Source organism: Megalobrama amblycephala, linkage group LG20, assembly GCF_018812025.1.
Source record: "Megalobrama amblycephala isolate DHTTF-2021 linkage group LG20, ASM1881202v1, whole genome shotgun sequence".
NCBI lineage: Eukaryota > Metazoa > Chordata > Actinopteri > Cypriniformes > Xenocyprididae > Megalobrama > Megalobrama amblycephala.
In genome coordinates, this window is record NC_063063.1 from 19,554,359 (window position 1) to 19,576,157 (window position 21,799).

A 21,799-nucleotide genomic window follows, 5' to 3' on the forward strand; every position below is an offset into this window, starting at 1 on the left:
TTTTTCAGCCATTTCATAATTGCGTAAAATCACATTTCTTTTTCTATTGTACAGCTAACGCATGCATTGTCTCTCCTCAAGGGGGTGAATGATGGCTGAAGATGGAGGAAATATCTCCGAGGACCATCAGTTGAGGGAAGCAGAGGGTAGCTCCTCTCTTCCAAGGACTTTTATACGACTTAACGACCTGTCCGGTGGCGGGGAGCGCAGTGAGCTTGAGGCTGATGGAGGCGAAAGGCGGGAGAGCGCAGCCGGAGCAGCGGTGGAGGAGGCGTCCGCTAGCGGCGGGGAAGCCTTGCCCTATCCGTCTTTGGCACCGGTTGTGTTTTTCTACCTGAAGCAGACCACGCGTCCAAGGAGTTGGTGTCTGAAAATGGTTTGCAATCCATATCCTTTCAAACTCAAATGCACTTTGCCTCACCTGGATGACATACACCTGTTCAGGTAGGACGCGCTACGGTGAACGCCGCCGGGCGCTGTCTTAGGTTTGAAAACAACATATTCGACACAATATTAATAAATAATTATGGCCTTATCGTGTTGTCCTCTTTAGTTAAATCGGCGATAAACACCTCCAAAACAAAGAGAAAATATATTTTAAGTCCCCATTGTGCTGATAGTTCGATAGCGACAAATTAAAGGGATTTAATTCCGTTTGTGGCGTGGAAGACAACATGATCCTGCAGAATATCAGAGTTTATGAGACTTGGCAAGCATGAATGTTACCTCAACAGTCTTATAACTGTCTTAACGCAGCTTGTGTGTGTTTGTATGACACATAAGCTGAGAAAAGTCATTTTATTTTATTAACTGGCCAACAAGGCATGGCCCTGAGGCAATTTAACATTACCTCTTTTATTAGCACTGATGAGTTAAGTTATTTTCTTGGTGTCATGAATTTTCTAGACCTAAGAATTGTGCACACAAAGTGCCTTTGGCTGTATATCATAAGAATTTACTACTAAACATCTTTCTTTGAGGCAAAATCATAGTATAAAGACATGTCTATGAATTGGTTAGGCCTACAGGTTTATCAGATGGCAGTGGGAAAACATAATTTACGAGGTGCCAATTTTGTACAATGTAATTCAAAACTGTACAGTTTTTATTCAAAAAGTAAGCATGAAGGTCCACCTCCAAACCCACCCCTAAAACTAATTGTCATTCATATGAATTAACCACCAATTTAGCAAAACATAACATAATTGCCATGAAATTGTTTTGGAGCTGCCTAGAATTCAGCCCAAATTGTTTTTGGCCTGTATCTTCAGGACAATAAGTCATTTTCTTTTTACTTTAAAGAAGATCATATGGATATTTCAAACGACTCCCTCTAGGAGTAATTTGAGAAGAAGTCAATAGCAACATATTCTTGATTTCTTAACTTTATGATTAGTTCATTATTTAAGTGAATCCAATCAATCCTTGCTTGCCTTTCAGTAAGAGCGCCTAACAAGTGCTTTACATTAGTCACATCTATCCAGTCCTAATGACTGTAATTTTTAGGGTTTTGTTAAAGCTCCCATTCCCTCAGCAGCGAGATGATTTCATTTTGTGTCTTAAGAGGCTTCCCTGTTTAGCTGCCAGTCATTTCGCAGAAAGAGGAGAAAACGGACCTGATTGCGAGCGTGTGAGGAAAGGGATGCGGTTAGCATGTGTGACTCAGAGGTGTGCACTTGCAGGATGACTGATTCTGGGTGTAGGTGATCTGTTTGGTTTTCGACGGCCTCGCAGCAGCCTCGCCGAAGGAAAGAATGCTCTTTTGGATCGAACGAGCTGGCTGGACGTGATTGTGATGTCTGGGTTCAAATGCTTTGTTTTTCTTCAGTAGGAAATATGATGAGCCTTGTGGGCTCTGAAAAGCTGCCCAATCAAACACACTCATCTTTCCCCCATTCTTGTTTCTCAAACTCCTCACGCTCTTCCCCCATTAGACAAGCCCACATCCCTACAAAATAAGCCAGGCTTATGAAACACACTGCCACTGGGTGTGAGTGGGCCTCGTGGTTCTCCGGGCCTGATGGTCTGCTATTCCTCAGAGATAATAAAGCCAGCTCTTGCCCTCTCATTTCCATATTCTTAAATGCCACTGTTTCCACCGAGTTCCCGTTGTTCCAATGCACTCATGTGCTTAGGAAAAGACTGAGCCAAAAGGGATCCTATTAACTGTGGTCAAAAATATAGATGTGGAATTCCCTCTCCTTGAATCATCCTGCTGCACTGCTGCACACAATCTGTTCAGCGTCCAGTCGAGATCAATGAACAGGCTGGCTGTTTATTCTGATTTTAAATAGTTATGAAACGGTGGTCAAGTAAAGTAATTATAATACAGCCAAATGTGATGCTGTGCCTACAGTACAGGAACAAATCAAAGCATGCAGTGACATTTGCATAAACGGGAGTGTCCTCCGTGTATCCTCTTGCGGATTTATGTGTCGAGACAATTCATCTCTCACGGTGCCATCTCATGTAATGATTCCTTGTACGGTAATTTCTGTTCTTAGATCATTGTTGTGGCGTGGAGTGGGTCTGAATCTCTGGGACTCATTATTAGCAGGAAGCTTTTATTTATATGTATAGTCTTCATAGATGACCTTTAATACATCTCTGTAGCCATTACATAAAGGTCACTGTTTTTTAATAGTTTGTAAAGTATCTCAGATCGATCCTCTGTTCTTCCCACTGGAGCATGTAAATGTATTTGTCCTATTTGAGAGTCTTTGGACAAACTCATTTTTGTACTTTTCCCACTTGGGATGTAAAACCAGAATTTTTATTCAAATTTGTCCTTGTTGCAATATCTGACAATATCTCATTTGCGATTTGGCATGTGCATCAGTTGATCGCTCAATCAGTTCATCAAAAAGTCTCTTTGTATTATTGATTTGCCAGTAATGAAGGAGTTTTCTGCGTCTGTTTGCCATTAGTGAATGATTCTGCAGTCTTTGTGATTCATCATTCTGTGTTTGTATCCTGTCATTCATTAGATCTTTTTTCCCTTGAGTGTTACTCTAGCTTATTGAACCTTTGACTTGTCCTCCGTCATGGGGTTTTCTCTGGAACCTCCAGGATGTTATCTGTAGCGTCGACATTCTGGGAGAGTATGTGTGTACTTAATAATGCCTGTGTTTGTATGTGTGTGAGGGAGAGAGTTTAGGTGCTTGTGTGACTCAGAAGTTTGAAAGTTCACTTTTGAATGTTGGGCTGCACAGTTGATTGCATTGAAATTGAAATAAAGGTGTGGTGATTTAATTATGTACATATCTAATTATATATATTATATAGTCTGCATGTGCTGCATGCTTCAAAGTCTGAGTCCGTGTATAATGTGCACTGAAACAGAGAGCACTCAAGGTTCTGAATTACTGTATTGTTTTCAAATTTGCATTTTTTTTTTTTAATAAATATCTTTGACACTGCAAGTAATTATACAAATTTTAAAAAGTGTACCTTAAGAATCACTCTAAAAACTATTGTAAAAAGTAAACAGAGATGTTTCAAAATTAAAGTGAGTAAAAAGAGATCTGAATCCACTTCCAGGTACAATGTGAATACAATGTGAACATTGTTTTTGGTCTCCAAATTCTATTGCCAAAATAAATAGTTGTTCTTCAAGGATGTTCACAATTTTACTCTTTAAAAGAACTAGCCTCAGGCCTCTTTCAGGTGATCAAAAAGTGATTTGAATAGATTCTCTTTGCATTCACACTGTACCTTAACTTAAGTGGATTTAGATATCTTTTTCTCTACCTTCTAGCTTACCTTCTCTTTCTTTTTTTTTTTTTTTTTTCTGACTGTGTCCCATTTTCACCATGTCTTGGATGATGTTAAAGCAGTCACACTTTGCAGAAGAATTGAAAACACTTCCACCATGATATAAAATTCTGCAATGTGCACTTTGTAGTCTTTCTGTACGTACTATGTATTACTGTAAGGGATATTTAATTTCCCGTTAATTTAACTGTTGATCATAGAAGACAATTGTTTACAAGAGACAGAATGATTTGCCATAGTGATGCTATCTGTGCAGCGAGATGCTCGGATTACTGATGCAGCTTTAGGAAGGAAAACCAAGTCTTCTGTTAGTCTTTAGTTTGTTCATTTGAAAACACTGATAAGCTGCTGCATGCATTTCCACTTTTTCAGTAACAACTGCTATTTGGATTTTTAGTTTTTAGAGTTACACTGTCATGGTTTGCATCAAAGTCATGTATTTAATAGCCTCTAACATTCAGATGTATCCTATGTATATAACACACCAGGGCACTAAAGAATGTAAAGAATGAATAAATTGATGCAAATAATTCCAGAAGAAAAAGGGAGATTATTCACACTTATGAGACAATGTGCCCTCAAGGCATCTAAGATAACATATCTTCCAAGAGTCACTGAACATCCTTATTATGGACTTAAACATCACAGAACTTTCTCTGCACATGGCCAAAACTCTACCATCTCCAACATGCTCCACTATCTTGAAGACACTGCAAACCCACCCCACAGTAGCTATTTCAGTCTCCAGACCATTTCCAGACTTTAAGTAGATAAGCGTGAGATAATGTATGTGTTTTGGGACTTTTTCAAGAAATGGTGACAAAATCAGTAAAACACATATATCAAGGGTTGGTTCATATTTAGCTTTGAGCGCCTCATATCTTTCACTTGTGTCTTCCTGTGAATTTATTATGATAACAGAGAACTCAAACCCAGTAAACTCCTGTGCTTCACCATTAGAGCTCATCTGAAAGCCTTCAGCTTGAGCAGACAGCAGACATCTTCTCAGGACATGGAGGAGATTTCAGTTTTGTAGCTGTCGGTCAGAGCACTGGCACTAGACGGATTCTAATCTGTTCTGATGTAAAATGTTAATGGAATATAATATAGCAATTATTGCGTCTCTCAATCTAAAAAGTTCATTTAGTGTTAGTAATTCTAAAACAAAAAAAACATAATAATCTGGGGTGTTTTATCACGATAAGATCGGACATCGGTTCTCTTAGCCAGCGATACAAAATTTGCCAATATCTCAAAACATGCCGCAATACAATTTAATTAGATTCAGGGGCTTGTGATCAATATATCAATATTACGATGTGCCTGTTTTACACAACTAGTTGCGTTTTTCAACTGACAAATGTAAGCAACATATAACTAGACATTTTAAATCAACTCACTGCAAATTCTGTATCCCAATTGGGACATTCACAAAAAAAAAAAAATCATAATTTCTTTGATCCAGCTCATCATTGGCTTGTGACAAGCAATGACAGCATTCAAGAATGTGCAAATCTGGTATCCCCATTCAGACATGCACAACAAAATAAGGTACAAAATGAGGTAAAAGAAATCTAAAAAAGAAATTTTATAAAGTTATTGACAGTTAAGTGAGATTGGGTTAACATGAGTGGCTTCGATATATCATATCAGTAGTCATTTTATCGATGCATTGGTCTAAATCGATTATACAAATAAGGTTAATTTCATAAGTCAATTAATTAATTAAATTCATTGCAATTAATTGGATTTCTTTCCATTCTTCATTCCTTCCTCAGAACAAGCAACAGTTGTTGGCATATATGATAGGTCTGTAAAAGAATAGAACATGAAGTGAGCTCTTATTTAATCAGCAGAAAATGATTCTCTGGGCATCCAGACAGAGCAGGCAGAAAATGGAGGGAAAACTTTGCAGACCAGCATATATGAGATATTAAAATGACTTTTTGTATTATAACCAAAGCTTTGAAATATGAGATTTTGTTGATCTTGAAAATAAATTATGTCATCAGCTCTATGGTAATATTCCTCTCCACGGTGTCACCGCAACTCTATTCTCTACCGCTGAGCACAGCCAGAACTCCCAGACCTGGAAACACGGGTGAAAAACATGCTGTGTGCATCCTTTTCACCTGCTATAGCGAATAACAGACTGCTCATTAGTTACCAAACAACTCTTGCATATTGTCACAAATTTACATCGCTTGTGTGGCAAGTATGTGATTTACATCAGCTATATATATGTTTCAGGATGTGAAAGGGAGCATGCAAAAATGCTGTTCATTAGAAAATGATCCCTTCCTGAGAGTTGCTCTCTAATTTTTTACTCTCTAACTGTTTGTGTTACTGGCACGTCCTGCTACTGTCTGTTATGTACTTTTATAATATTGCCAATGTGCTTGGCTTGGCAGCATTCTGTTTCTTATGCATTGTTACTCCTGCTATAATTGGTGTTTTTGTTGCCAAATGCTCATACTGTTGATTTATGAAGACAGATTTTGACTCTGGAGGCAATCATTGCACTAACTATTGTCAATTAATCACAATTTAGCCCTCAATTCCTTCATTTGACAACCAGAAACTGAGCATAAACATAAAAAGCAGCTTAAGCTGGAGGGATGAAGCCAATTTTGCCATGCAGAAAATGGTCATTACTTTGTGTTCAATATTTCATAATTCCATCTTTTCTTTTTTTAAGGCCTCCCCCCATAACACATTTTCAGGCTGAATCCCATATATGCCAAGTCTGTGAATTAATGTACAGTGGCTCATTATAGAGTCCTGTCAAAGCCAGACATCTATAAGCCCTCTATTTGAACAAAAAAGGAAGTTATAATTACAGCCAGACTAGTCTGTCCTTTAAATTAGTCCTCTATTACATGTCTAACTATCAGCTGAGAGCTGCTGGTGCTTATCTAATATGCTTTATCTAATAGCCACAATATAGAAGGGCACATTTGTTTGCCCATACAAAAGGTGCTGTTTGTTGTTTGGAAAATATATTTGAACATTAGCTTTCCATATGAAGATAAGGTTAGATATTTTAACTCATTTATGTCCTTTTATGAAAAGTCAGAACCTTTGGGGAAAAAACAAAAAAAACAAAAAACAGACTTGTTTGTGCTATTTTAGTGTGTGTGGTAAAGTAGAACGATGGTTTGTTTGGGTTGTGCGTCTCTGAGAAATCCGTGCATTTGTATTTGTGCAATTCTGTGCTAAAATTTGTATTTTTATGTGCATTTATATATGCTAAATTGTCATTTTTTTATTCATTAAATGCATGCATGTGAGACCTTCTGGTCTTTTTTCTGAGAAGAAGCCTTCGATATCTTACTCTGGTAGTCTTGATAATAAATACGTTTTAATTTGGTAAAAAAAAACACTACTTTGGCATCATAAAATTGGCTATAACTTGATACGTAGATGGTAAAATAGCGTATTTGTGCATATATAAAAGAATATGCATGTGTATAGAGTTGTTTACCCTGGTGGGTTTCTTTGTGGGCAGTTTCCTCCTAAATCAATATATCTGACTGCTTCATTTAGAAAATTTACTCATAATTGTCCGTAAATTTGACCTGAATTCACGCTAGAAAAAAAGAAAGAAAGGAGAACGAATGAATCAAGCTGAATTGGTTGTTTGACAAACACCCATTATTATCGAAATGTCAGACTCTTGGAAAGCGTTCTGTCTTTTGTGTTCTCCTTCTAGCGTGTGTATATATTTTTCTTCTATATTACCTTTTGTCACTGTTTTTGCTTGGCCGCCCCCTGCCAATCTTCAACCTCTCAACACTCTCTCTACCTCTCTCTTTCTCCCTGGGCTGTTCCGTGAGATGTCTGTAAGTTTATATAGGAATCAGTCCAGGATTTTCCTACCAGCTTTTTCTCATTAGAGAATTGGAGGAGACTGGAGAAGTTGAGGGGAATGGCATGAGGCAGGAGAGGTGGGGGAGGGAGAGAGAAAGAGAGAGAGAGGGAAACTGGGGAAAGTAGGGGTGAGATGTATGTTGGCCCACCTAACCGAATTCCCATACGGCCTCTGAAGCTCATTACCTCTACCACTTGTGTTTACTTTCCTTTAGTCTTATTACCAGTTAGATCTAGCCTTTCCTTTCCCTCTCACACATCCCCCTTCCTCTGCACGCTAAACCTAGCACTTGAGATTTATTTCTGTTGCTTCATTTGTCATCAAAAAATACAAAAATGGTAATTTTTACCATTGGGTACATGGGCTTAAATATCCTTGGTCAAGAGGGCGAATTTGTTTCTTCTGTTCAGTGTTTTTCACTAGAGAGGCATTTTGATATGACTAATCCATTCTTACATATGTGTTTTGTTTTATTTTTGTGTATTTCTGTGCTCAAAAACAATACAAAAATAATGACTTTATTCAACAATATCTTCTCTTCTGTCTCATTCTCCTATGCTGTTTACGTTTAGCACTTCCAGGTTCTACATCAGAACGCCTGCTCCTTATTGGCCGGCTTCTGCAGCATCACGCGCATGCATTGTGATGCTCAAGTGAACAGCGTCGGCCAATAATGAGCGACAAAAAGTATTCGCATCATAAAATTAAGGCTGAACCACTGTAGTCACATGGACTATTTCAACTATGTCTTTAGTACCTTTCTGGACCTTGAAAGTGGTGGTTAAATTGCTGTCCATGGAGAAGTCAGAGAGCTTGAAGATGAACGAAGGTCTTACAGGTTTGGAACAACATGAGGGTGAGTAATTAATGACAGAATTTTCACTTTTGGGTGAACTAACCCTTTAATAACACTGTTAGATGTAATCTTTAGCCAATCTCAAAACTAATATTCATTTTTCATACAGTATGTTATAATGTTGATGCCTAAATTCACTTTTTTTTTTAAATGATTGATTTTTGTTAGCTTTGAGATATACACACATTTTTATATATAATATATAAAATTTTCAATTGTAGTATTTTTAAAAAAGGCATCTGAAATAATAAACTCAAAAAAAAGTGCAATGTAGCATTGTCAAAAATATAGATTTTTCGATACTGAAATATCTGAAATGCTTCCAATTAGGGCTGCATGATTTGTCGCACAATACAAAAAATAACATTGAACTTAAACGCGACTATCGCTTAAACACGATTCTTAGTGCGATTATGAAATTGCGCTTTTTTTTTTTTTTTTTTTTTAAATGCACAGCTTGTCAATGAAGTATGGCTCCAAATGGTAATCCATCTGAAAGCAATGCGAGTTTGAGTTGCTTATAATGTACATTTGAAAAAGCTACACACGTCAAACATCTTTCCAGACATGAGAAGCATTTATTAACATCTTGTCCAACAAAAGACAACATTTAATAACATGTTTTTACTCCAAAATCACTTCATAACGACAGCTGAGCATCCTTCTTTGAGGTTATATGGCTTCTTACACAGAATAAGGTAGTTGTGTGTTTATTAGTCATGTTTAATCAAAGCATTTCAATCTTCTGTTTATTCAGCTACAGCGATTATGGCGTGTTATCTTCTACTGCGGCAGGACATATTTGGAGTTTCTGCGCAAGAGCGCCCTCTGGCTTTCAGATGGAGAAGCATTTACTACTGATCACAGAGTCGTACAGCTCTGACAAGCTGTGCATAAAATAATTGCAGGCTTTGCCAAATCCCGTGCGGTTTAATCGCGATAAATCGTGCAGCCCTACTTCCAATACTCATTTTCCGCAGAACAGACACATGATACAAGCTGCGCTTTCTCGCTCCGACAGCAAGGTGACACACAAACCCGCCTCCCCTCATTCTCTCGTTTCATTTGCTCCAGATGAATATTGTTGGTGTTACAGCACTTGAATTTCGGCGAGGGATTGCGTGTATTTCGCATAATTTTATGCATTCCCGCAGATTTTATTCTTGTACCCAATGTGTGTGCAGATAAAGTTGCCTCTCAGTACTAAATAGTTCTTTTTCACTGCTTATCGCGCTTGAACAGTCAAAAACAGAAAATAATGTCAAAATGCCGGTCTCGCGCAAACACAGTCAGTTATGTTTTAAGTGAACGTAAACAGTTGAGAAAGAAAACACTCATGGATCAATGCGTCAGGACTTAAAGTGACAGCAGCCTAATATACCTGCTGCCAAATTATGAGATAATGTTAAAAATATCTTTATGGCAGTTTTTCCTCATGGTATCAATGTCAAAATTGTGGCCAGTGAAAATTCTGAGTGGCTAGTAACTTTGGAAAACCACAAAAAGGTTTATGTCAAGCCCTGACATTATATAAAACATATCATGTCTTACTTGGCAAAATCATGGTGAACAAATCAGTGCATCCCCATTTATAAATGAAAAGTAATTCCTTGACAGCCATGAATAAGCCAGTAAAAATATTTATAAATCAAATATTTCTACCTCTTGTTTCTGATTGGGATTTTCATGAAACGTTGATAAAATAGCAGGCACCACCCAGTCCAGTGTTTACTTGTGTGAGGGTATTTGCGTTATGTGACTTGTCAGGAGGTGAGGCATGCTCGATTGCTTTTGTTGTACCCGTCTGGGATGTCTGGCCTTGAGAATCCCCTTTTTTGGACATGCTTGGCTGGAGGGGTGTGTCGCAGGTGGCAGTGATAGACCCCAGGACTGACCCGCACGCTTATCAGTAGCGTCCTCCCCTCATGGCCACACTTAGAGGCCCCTCAACCCACCCGGTGTCATCACAGTCCCAGTCACGATGCTCAACCTAGTGTCTGGGCAAAGAAAAAACAGATTTCTTACTGTAGATAAAACCTCTTAGGTTAAAAATATCTCTAAAGCAGAAAGTGTTGTTATATAAAGCTGGGATGGTATGTAGTTACAGACACATTTTGAATTTCTTCCCTCAGAGAGATTAAAAACATCTGCTCATATGTTTAATACACATTTGACCCAAAAGAAAAAGACTAAAGAAAAGGAAAACCACTTTCCTACACCATCCAGTCCAGTGAAACCGATGTGACTTGGTTAAAAGGAATCCCGTTGTGCTCTAATAATTATTGTCCTGAACTTGTCCAAGCAATCTCCTGCAGCACGTGTAATTAAAAATGGCTTCCAGGCGGCACACCTCAATATTCACTCGCTGTAATGCTGCCAACACCTGAAAAGTGAGTGAAGGGGGTGGAAGCCTGGGGAAACCTTCCCAGAATTCCACCGTTGTACAGTAATTACAGTGTAAAGCTTCATTGGCTTTTATTGGGATCCATCTTGCCCTTGCCGTCGCTAACAATAAGACAACATATCTGAGGGAAGTCTCTGTGTCTCGCAGCCCCGCTGCTGCTGCTTCCTGTAGTTGATGAAAAGCCACAGTGACATTTACAGCTTCCAAACCATTATAGCCTAATAGCCGTAGGTGATGCCGTCCACACTGGCAACAAATAAGCTGAGCGAATTCAGGAGCTACTACGTTCCGTTTGAATGTCATGCCATCACCTGAACAGCATCGTGTGGTAATGCGAGCGACAGAGGGAGAACTATAAAAGGGGAAACTTTAACCTTTTACTGCTGCGAACGGGAGGATGTTAGTCCTGTAGATTTGGCAATTATGACAAGACAAACCGACCACAAACAGAGGTGGCCTGTTGTCTCCGTGTGGCTGTCACAAAGAACCAGGCTGCTCGCTGTTCAACGCCCTTGGTTGGGATTTCAAAACATGGAGTTCACTTTTGCATGAAATATTCATCTTGGGGTTTATAGTTTGTTTGGTGCAGATTTTTCCACCTTTTGGTTTTGATCTGTTGCATTTAGTTCAAGGATATCTTAAGCAATAATCTTTCCTTGAAGGCCTCGCACACAGAAAATGAACAAGGCTGTCTGTAATCTGGCCTAGATTAGGCATCGCAGTCAGGCTTCCCCCACGAAACGTTTGACTTTTTATACGGTTTCATTTTTCGACGCCCCTTTCCTCACTTCTAGCCCCCCCGTGTTTTATTGGAAATTCATTGTGGGGTTGTAATTTTGTTAGTTGGAGTTGTTTTGGACCTCTGGGAGTGTGTTTTAGTGTTCACTTCTTTACATTATGCAGGAGATGCAGTGGATAGATATTGCCTGTGTGTGTTTTTCCTGATAGAGCTGTCTTGTGTGTACGTGTTGCTGTCACACTGAGTCAGGGGGAGTGGGGGAGACACAGACCTCGTGGTTTTCGTGTCTCTTGTTAACATTTTTTGTTCAGGATTTCCTACAAGATGTGGCTACAAAAACAGTTCCAGACCCCCTCCACATCTCCCACTTGCTCCCTCCCTCTCTCAGAAGACAAAAAGTCAGAAAAAAAGAAAAAGAGAAATCTGCTTTTAATTTAAATGCAAGCAGCAATACACTAGAGTCCTCCGGGTCCTAAAGTCCTTCTTCACTGTAAAAACAGATACTGTATTGAATACAGAACATGAACGCAGTAAAAAGCAAACAAATTATAATATAATATAATATAATATAATATAATATAATATAATATAATATAATATAATATAATATAATTAAATGGACATTTCAGAATAGTTCTGTGTTCATATACAGGTGCTGATCATATAATTAGAATATCATCAAAATGTTGATTTATTTCACTAATTCCATTCAAGTGAAACTTGTATATTATATTCATTCATTACATATAGACTGATATATTTCAAATGTTTATTTCTTTCAATTTTGATGATTATAACTGACAATTAAGGAAAATTCCAAATTCACTATCTCAGAAAATTTGAATATTACTTAAGACCAGTACAAAGAAGGATTTTTAGAAATCTTGGCCAACTGAAAAGTATGAACATGAAAAGTATGAGCATGTACAGCACTCAATACTTAGTTGGGGCTCCTATTGCCTGAATTACTGCAGCAATGTGGCGTGGCATGGAGTCGATCAGTCTGTGGCACTGCTCAGGTGTTATGAGAGCCCAGGTTGCTCTGATAGTGGCCTTCAGCTCTTCTGCATTGTTGGGTCTGGCATATCGCATCTTCCTCTTCACAATACCCCATAGGTTTTCTATGGGGTTAAGGTCAGGCGAGTTTGCTGGCCAATTAAGAACAGGGATACCATGGTCCTTAAACCAGGTACTGGTAGCTTTGGCACTGTGTGCAGGTGCCAAGTCCTGTTGGAAAATGAAATCTGCATCTCCATAAAGTTGGTCAGCAGCAGGAAGCATGAAGTGCTCTAAAACTTCCTGGTATACGGCTGCGTTGACCTTGGACCTCAGAAAACACAGTGGACCAACACCAGCAGATGACATGGCACCCCAAACCACCACTGACTGTGGAAACTTTACACTGGACCTCAAGCAACGTGGATTGTGTGCCTCTTCCTTCAGACTCTGGGTCCCTGATTTCCAAAGGAAATGCAAAATGTACTTTCATCAGAGAACATAACTTTGGACCACTCAGCAGCAGTCCAGTCCTTTTTGTTTTTAGCCCAGGTGAGACGCTTCTGACACTGTCTGTTGTTCAAGAGTGGCTTGACACAAGGAATGCGACAGCTGAAACCCATGTCTTGCATACGTCTGTGCGTAGTGGTTCTTGAAGCACTGACTCCAGCTGCAGTCCACTCTTTGTGAATCTCCCCCACATTTTTGATTGGGTTTTGTTTCACAATCCTCTCCAGGGTTCAGTTATCCCTATTGCTTGTACACTTTTTTTCTACCACGTCTTTTCCTTCACTTCGCCTCTCTATTAATGTGCTTGGACACAGAGCTCTGTGAACAGCCAGCCTCTTTTGCAATGACCTTTTGTGTCTTGCCCTCCTTGTGCAAGGTGTCAATGGTCATCTTTTGGACAACTGTCAAGTCAGCAGTCTTCCCCATGATTGTGTAGCCTACAGAACTAGACTGGGAGACCATTTAAAGGCCTTTGCAGGTGCTTTAAGTTAATTAACTGATTAGAGTGTGGCACCAGGTGTCTTCAATATTGAACCTTTTCACAATATTCTAATTTTCTGAGATACTGAATTTGGGATTTTCCTTAGTTGTCAGTTATAGTCATCACAATTAAAAAAAATAAACATTTGAAATATATCAGTCTGTGTGTAATGAATGAATATAATATACAAGTTTCACTTTTTGAACGGAATTAGTGAAATAAATCAACTTTTTGATGATATTCTAATTATATGACCAGCACCTGTACATTATTTATATACTATAGTTTTTATTGTATATTTTGAATTCGATTTTATTTTTATATTTTCAGTTTTTATTCATTTTAGTAATTTGTGCTTCTGTCATTTTATTAGTTTTTTTTTTTTTCATTTTTCTTTTTTTTTATTTAAACTTATTTTATTCCAGTTAGTTGCCAAGGCAATATTAAAATACACAACAACAATTGCCACCTTTTTAATTCATAATAATATCTGACAGGTCAGTTATATATTGAATAATTCACTAATAGCATTCCTGGTGTTTATTTGTGAAGCCTGTACCCAGCTACCAGAGGATCCATGAATGAGATGTAAAAGTGTGGTCACATTTACCAGCGTTTGGCGGATGTTTGCCCATCGAAATCCTGTCATTTCAATATGAAATCGGGAATTTCACATTTCCCCACAGATTTCACAACAAGTTAGTCTTACGGATTTACCGCGTTGACCAAAAGAAGGCTGCTTGGATTGAAAGTGTAGGAGTATAAGAGGCCGAGGAATTAATAAAAGTCCATAGGATGTGAGTGTGAATAATGAAGAAGTGTGAAACAAGGTAATGCTAAAGTGAAAAGTGGGCTGTGTGTTGAAACGAAGGCAAAGGTTGTGTGTTCGATGAGTTCCTCTTGAATTGTGTCAGTCGTGTTGTGGGGTGGTGGGTGGGTGAGGTACAACAGAGCCTTTAGAGGGTATCGTATTTTACTACCGCCATCAAACCCAACCTGTCCTAATGATATTAACTTGATATGTGTCCTCTTACATCCTTGTCCTTGTGAATCATCCATAACATCAAGGCCTTCAGAGGTTACAGCTACTGAGATGTACAGTGACATCTTCAATATTTTGAGTGCTAAATCATGCATGTATGGGGAGCGTTCTTTGATACTTTAAAACAAGCAAACAGCCTGTCAAAGGAGATGAAAAAGGCCACAGTCTTGGAGTGTTGTACTCGCACTGTCTCATGGGAAGCAAATGAGTGCCTTGGCCTCAGACTCGCTCACACCACATCATTTATCTTGTCCTGTGGAGTGTAATCATCGGAGTGCTGCGCAGTCGCTCGGGCGGTCTGTGTCCGGGGAACACCCCAGGGGGGCTCCCGCCTCGGAGCTGTCCTCACTGGTGGATATGCTGACCTGGACGAGAGCCGAAATACTGTGGCAGTCTGATCGGTAGTGATACATGGAAGAAGTGAAATTATGAAATTAGTTGCAGCCCAATATGGGGTGACATTTGCCAAACTTTGGTAATCAAATAATGTGTCTGCATGCCATAGCTACGCTGTAATGCTAGAAAAAGGGCATGTTTCCCCATTGATGGTCATTCAAAAGTAACTGCATATTCTGCCTTTTTAAAAAAAACAAAAAAAACAACAATAATGAATAGCATACTAGCATGCTACTCTTTCAATTTCTGCTATATAAAGATATGGCAGAATTAGTAAGTACAAATGCAGTGTTGTTATCAAAACAATTAAAAAATAACTTTTGTTTAATAAAATGCTGAAATAAAATATAAATATTATATAGTGTAATATATAAATGTACATTGCAAACTTGGAAAAAAAAAATGAAAAATAGAAATGTTGCCTTAGCAACTTACTGAAATAAAAGTTTTACCAAAATTATTAAAACATAAACTGAAATAAAATAAATAAAAGCTTACTTAAATGCCCTAATTGAACTAAGGCCTAATCCTGGCTTATTTTAAGCTCTGTCTGTGAAACCGGGCCTTTGTATGGTAGTATGCTATTCCGATTTAGGCCTAGTGCCCATAATGCAAAGATCCTATCTCCTTTGGTACCCGTTTGCAGTGCCTGATGAAAAATGTAGCTTGTTATCATTATATCTTGTTCTATCTAACAAAAATTCCCTTTTATAACAAGTTAGCACCAAGCGTGCCACACAAGTCCTGAAAAGTGAAGCCAAATAGTCTCCCCAGGTGGTTGGTCCCAGTATAGGTCATAAACCCCGCCCTCTCCATGTAATTTAAAGGGACGTGAGACAAACTAAACAATTAAAGGGTTAGTTCACCCAAAAATGAAAATTCTGTCATTTATTACTCACCCTCATGCCGTTCCACACCCGTAAGACCTTCATTAATCTTCGGAACACAAATTAAGATATTTTAGTTGAATTCCGATGGCTCCGTGAGGCCTTCATAGCCAGCAATGACATTTCCTCTCTCAAGATCCATTAATGTACTAAAAACACATCTAAATATTATAAAGCGTCGAATATTTTTGGTGCGCCAAAAAACCCAAAATAACGACTTATATAGTGATGGCCGATTTCAAAACACTGCTTCAGGAAGCATCGGAGCATAAATGAATCAGCGTGTCCAATCAGCTGTTCGGAGCACCAAAGACACATGATTTCAGCAGTTTGGCAGTTTGACACGCGATCTGAATCATGATTCGATACACTGATTCATTTATGATCGAAGCTTCCTGAAGCAGTGTTTTGAAATCGGCCATCACTAAATAAGTCGTTATTTTTTTTTTTTTTTTGGTGCACCAAAAATATTCTTGTCGCTTTATAATATTAATATTGAACCACTGTACTCACATGAACTGATTTAAATATGTTTTTAGTACTTTTATGGATCTTGAGAGAGGAAATGTCATTGCTCCCTATGCAGGCCTCACGGAGTCATCGGATTTCAACTAAAATATCTTAATTTGTGTTCCAAAGATAGGTCTTATGGGTGTGGAATGGCATGAGGGTAAGTAATAAATGACAGAATTTTCATTTTTGGGTGAACTAACCCTTTAAATTACACTTCAAATAATTATTTTTTCCAAAGATGGTTCTGTCATTTTATGTAGGTTTTATCATGCTGATGTAAGTTCAAGTGTTTGTTTTTTAAAATAAGTTTGGTTTTAGTTAGTTATTTGATGCTATAAAAACGGGGGTGTGACGTCATGATTGACAGCTGTGATTGACAGCTTCTCGAAGTAGTCACTGAGGCACCAGTGGTCTTTTGTCAGGATTTTCGGGAGGAAATTGGAGCTTTAACTTGAATTTCTACATTTCCATAACTGTTTATTTCACACCAACATAACGAGTTACTAAACGATTATGCGGGAGTGTAGGCGGGGCCTTGATAGCGCGCGGCTCCACTTTATGCTCACTATTGCGCAGACTCATGTCCCGAATCAGCACAAGATGTCAGCAGCGTATTAGGACATTGGCGGCTTCGCTTTTTTACAATGGAAGAGAGTGGAGGTGCGTTGTCCATATTTTTTTTTACAGTCTATGGTTAACACTATGCTAAGCTAATGGGCTAAGCTGTTGGCTTACTAATTAAAGACTGATTAAAAACAAAGAAAAGAATGTGCCTTTTCCACAACATTATATGCGTAAATTTAAATTATAATAACATTTTACATTTCATTTATATTGATAATTGTAGAGCACTCATAAAAAGTTGTTTTAGTAACTGTAATCGGTTTGAGGACCATGCTAATGGATGGGAATGCTAAAGGATAGCTTTCTCTAGGGCTGTGTCCGAAATCGCCCCCCCCTCATACACATATAGAGTTCACTGTTTGAGGGGATAGCAATTTGTTCTGATGTCCAAAACCATAGTGGACATTATCAGGTGCACTCATTCAATATTTCAATAATGAGTGTACAACTAATGTATGCGGCTAGCCGCTAGAGAATACCCATTCGCTATGAGCTTTTCACCAAATTAAATTGTGCCTTGCCAGAAGATGCCATCAGCAACACTTCCGGTGCACTCAGTGTCTAAATTTGCTCACTTGTTTTCATTCACTCATTCAGTGGACTATATTAGTGGAGTAATGTGGGAATAATGAATGGCGGTTATAGGGGGCTATTCCATTATTTTCATGATCAGTTATCAATTGTATCAATTAGTTATAGCAGACCTACCTCGCATGCCTCACAGGACAAGAAGATTCCAGCATGCCATGCACATAAAAGTGATCTGCAATTCAGATTCAGCCCATGTGGCACACCCCTTCTCTAGCTATATAAATCCCACAAAGACAAATCGATGGCTGAGCAGCTTTTCAAGTGTCTAGAGTTTAAGATGACTCGCTAAATAAATCATATTCTCTTTAATGTGCATTACCACAGTTTAATTGCTATGCTCATTTTGTTTAGTGGTTAGGAGGGCTGTGGGCTTTCCAGAATAATGATTGGCTCACTGGAGAACTGCCCCTAATAGTCGTGGGCAAAATCGTTTTAAACAATAATCATATCACCTATCTCCACTTTGGTAGCATCTTTTGTAAATGATGGTTGACAAAGTGCACAGTTAATTACTTGCTGAAAAGTGCAGTGGAAAACAAGTGCTTGTACAAAGCATGCCTGTGAATTATTTAGCTAACAGCCAGTTCCCTTTAGGAGATCTGGACACACAATGAGCAGGGCAATAGATTGTACACTTGGCAGCATCTTTAGGCATTGCATTAGGCATATGGTGTTTGCATTTTTTTTTTTTTTTTTTTTAGCAGGGTGATGGAGGTATGGTGGAGGGGTTTAAATTCATTTTCTTTCTTTTTTTAAATGTAATTTTATTTATTTTAAATGAGTGTTTTTTTTATTATTTTATTTTATGTGTGTATTTTTATTTTATTTTACTTTTACCTCCTGATCTCCAGATCTAACCCCACTCTGGCTGTGAGCTCATCTGACCTGATGGGAAGTCATTTATGTAATGATAAGTGCTCACAAAAGATTCCAGCTTTCAGAGGAGAATGTCCTCCTGAACGGCAGCCAATTACTATGCTTCAGCTCCCTAGAATTCCCGCTCTTCCCTCTTTATTTCTCTCTCTTTTTTTTTTTTTCTCTCTCTCTCTCTTTCCCTACCCGTATTTATGATTTAAGCCACTCGGACTGTTCAGGCTGAGTACAACAAAGGGCACCTAGCAGAAATATTGTAATGTTGGTCTTTACAAATTGCATCCTTTCTTTTTAAAGTTTAAAAAAATCAGTTAGTGAAACAAAATAATAGGTTGGAGCCCTCATAATATCAGCGCAGTAACTTTCTAAACATAATTTTGTTTCCTGACAGCCTGATTAAAACCTATGCACCCGACTCCTTGAAGTAGTGTTGCAGTAGGGCAGTCTGATTGGAGCTTGCAATTTTCACAAGTGCTTTTCAGTTTTGTACAATATGCACAAGGCAGTCGGTGAACAGACCGTGGGCGCTCTATGGGCGTGCCGTCTGAGACTGCACAACTACAATGGACAGATTTTGGACTTCAAAAACAGCTTAGCTGTTAGGTCAGTGACACCATGAAGCCTGTGACCAATATAGATACCGTGTGTATATCAACTAAACATCATTCTCAATCAGTTCTTGCCCAATTTTCTCAGTTCCACCTCCCTCTCTTTTGTTTTTACAGAGTTTTTAAAACCTTGTGGTATGCTCTTATGTTCCGCAGCCAGAGTTGTCATGGAGATCTATTTTCCATTTTTTAAACTGCTTCTTACCTCTGGTTTTATTTTCCCTCAATCTCTCTTGCTTCTCTTTCTTTGCTTTTTTTCTACCTTTCATGATTTCTTTCTTCCGTGTGTTGGTTGCCATGGTTTCCCTCACGGAATGTAGTTGAGGTGTGTAAGCCCGCCCATGCCTTTAGTTTTCATTGTGCTGTCAATCAGCCTGACATCTCTATTGACAATCTCAGCTTGACAAAACACCAGGAAAGAATTTTGGCTTGAGGAATTCATACAAATAATGTCCACGTTAAAGCTCTGGACTGTTTCACTCTCAGGACTTTTATTGCATTTAAAGCCCACACTAGACAGTATTCTGCTTGTTCTTTGTTTCAGTTGTTTAGTTGCTTTACTTTTAGTGAGCCAAAAGGATTTGTTCTTTTCCTTTGTTCATTTTTCATTTCTCTACAAGGTTGTATTTACATGTAGGCTGTGAAAAAAAATACAATTCAATAGTTTGGAGTCAGCAAGATTATTATTATTATTATTTTAAAGAAATTACTACTTTTATTTGGCAAGAATGGATTAAATTGATCAAAAGTGACAGTAGTTTGTAATGTTACAAACGATTTCTATTTTAAATAAATGCTTTTCTTTTGAACTTTCTATTCATTACAACTGTTTTCAACATTGAGTGTAATAAGAAATGTTTCTTGAGCAGGAGTTTAGAATAATTTCTGAAGGATCATGTGACACTGAAGATAATATTGATGCTGAAATTTCAGCTTTGCCATCACAAGAATAAATTGCATTTTAAAATGTTCTTTTAAATTATGCTTCACAATAGTACTGTTTTACTGTATTTTTGATCAAATAAATGCAGTCTTGGTGAGCATAAGAGACTTCTTTCATAAACATAAAAAAAAATCATTCTTACCTCTGAGCGGTTATTTATACAATTTATGAAAATTTCAGTTTATTTGTGCACTAAAAGAATGCAGCAAAATTATGTGAAAATGACAAACTTGGATGCAAAGTTTGACCTGCCATTGCAAAGACACAAAAAATTGTGTATGTCATGCAAACAAAGTCCCTTTAAGTCATTTCACTCGGCGGCCATCTTTGAAACGCCTCTCGGGCATCCTGGGCATCATGCAATCTCTTTGAATGGGGAAACATCAAATTCTCCAAAACTGTTCTCCAACCTTACGATTAAATTTCATATTTGAAATCACGAATGAAATCTAACAATAACCGGCTCATAAATTTAGTTTCTAAACGCTCGAATCATGACAAAAAAACTGTATTTTTCAGGCTGGATCAAGCTAATGCGCATGCGCAGGCCTAAATGCGCGTCTCTTCGGAGGCGAGCGTCTGACTGTTTCTATAGAAACCGGTGATTCTAACGGCTGCTGAAGTGACGCGATGACTTTACCAGTCGGCGATTGGCTATTATTTAGAAGGCGGGACTTATTCCTCCATATTGCGCGTTACACTTTCTCCCATTCAAAACAATACGAGTGACATGTCTTGTGTTATTCTATAGTCTTTGATGCAAATTACCTGGTATTTTTTGGCTGTGCTTTGAAAGCTCAAGTTCAAAAGTCAAATTGGAAACTTTTGGATCATTGTGTGCCTGTTCAGAGTTCCATGATTGGGTGACGCTGACGTGACTCATGTGAAAGGGTCTTCAGCTACATTTACAATCTCTCGAACACTCAAGAGGACCTGAGCATAATAAACTGAAATAGAAAAGGTTGACTTCTTTTCAGAAGCTCCTCCATTTACTTCACTCTTATTCATTTTTAAACCTTGAGAAAAGTCAAGGACGGAAATTGATGTTGTGTATCTCTACTCTGAGATCTATGCAGAATGGCTTTTCCCAGTGAATGGAGCACTTGTCTTTGGCTTCCTTTGCTTTTGTGACACATTAAGGCAGATACACTGCAAAGAAGTCTGAGAGCACGGACAGGTGCTAATGTGACCTATGAGACTGTGAGATGATGACAGGTGAAGACAATGCCTCACAGACACACCTCAAAGCACTATTATCCAGTCTGACAGGAAGTCAGGTGCACGTGTCCATGTGAAGTTAGGGTTTCCTTCTCCCATAAAAAAAAAGCTTGTGTTTTTGGTGGAGAGAGCCTAGAACTGCACGATTAATTGTTAAAAGATTGTGATCTCAATTCAAACACCAACACAATCTCATTCCTAAATGACAACAATTCGTCTGTGTCTGTTAAACCTTTGACAAAATCCCACTGGAACATTCAAATCCACGTCGGAAGAGAAAGCAGTTGTCATGTATAGGTCTTTTCAACCACACAGAATTATTTCTGTGTCACTGATATTCATATTATCACAGACGAACTAGGATAAAAGTTTATAATTCGGATATAAACACTGATGTCTACGGAAGCGAAATAGGGTAAATTGCCTTTTGAAACTAACATGGCACTTAAAAAAACGATTGTATCGTTTACATC

At 38.3% G+C, this 21,799-nt stretch overlaps 1 protein-coding gene across 14 annotated transcripts in view; it reads left to right on the top strand.

The window, feature by feature from the left end:
- cacna1g (calcium channel, voltage-dependent, T type, alpha 1G subunit) overlaps positions 1-21,799 on the top strand; it is a 234,760-nt gene that overhangs the window by 1,050 nt on the left and 211,911 nt on the right. For all 14 annotated transcript variants that reach the window (XM_048170124.1, XM_048170126.1, XM_048170125.1 and 11 more), the window contains exon 2: positions 82-387. In XM_048170124.1, the coding sequence (XP_048026081.1) occupies positions 89-387 (299 nt within the window). In that variant the 5' untranslated portion in view covers positions 82-88. The remainder of the gene's footprint in view (positions 1-81; positions 388-21,799) is intronic.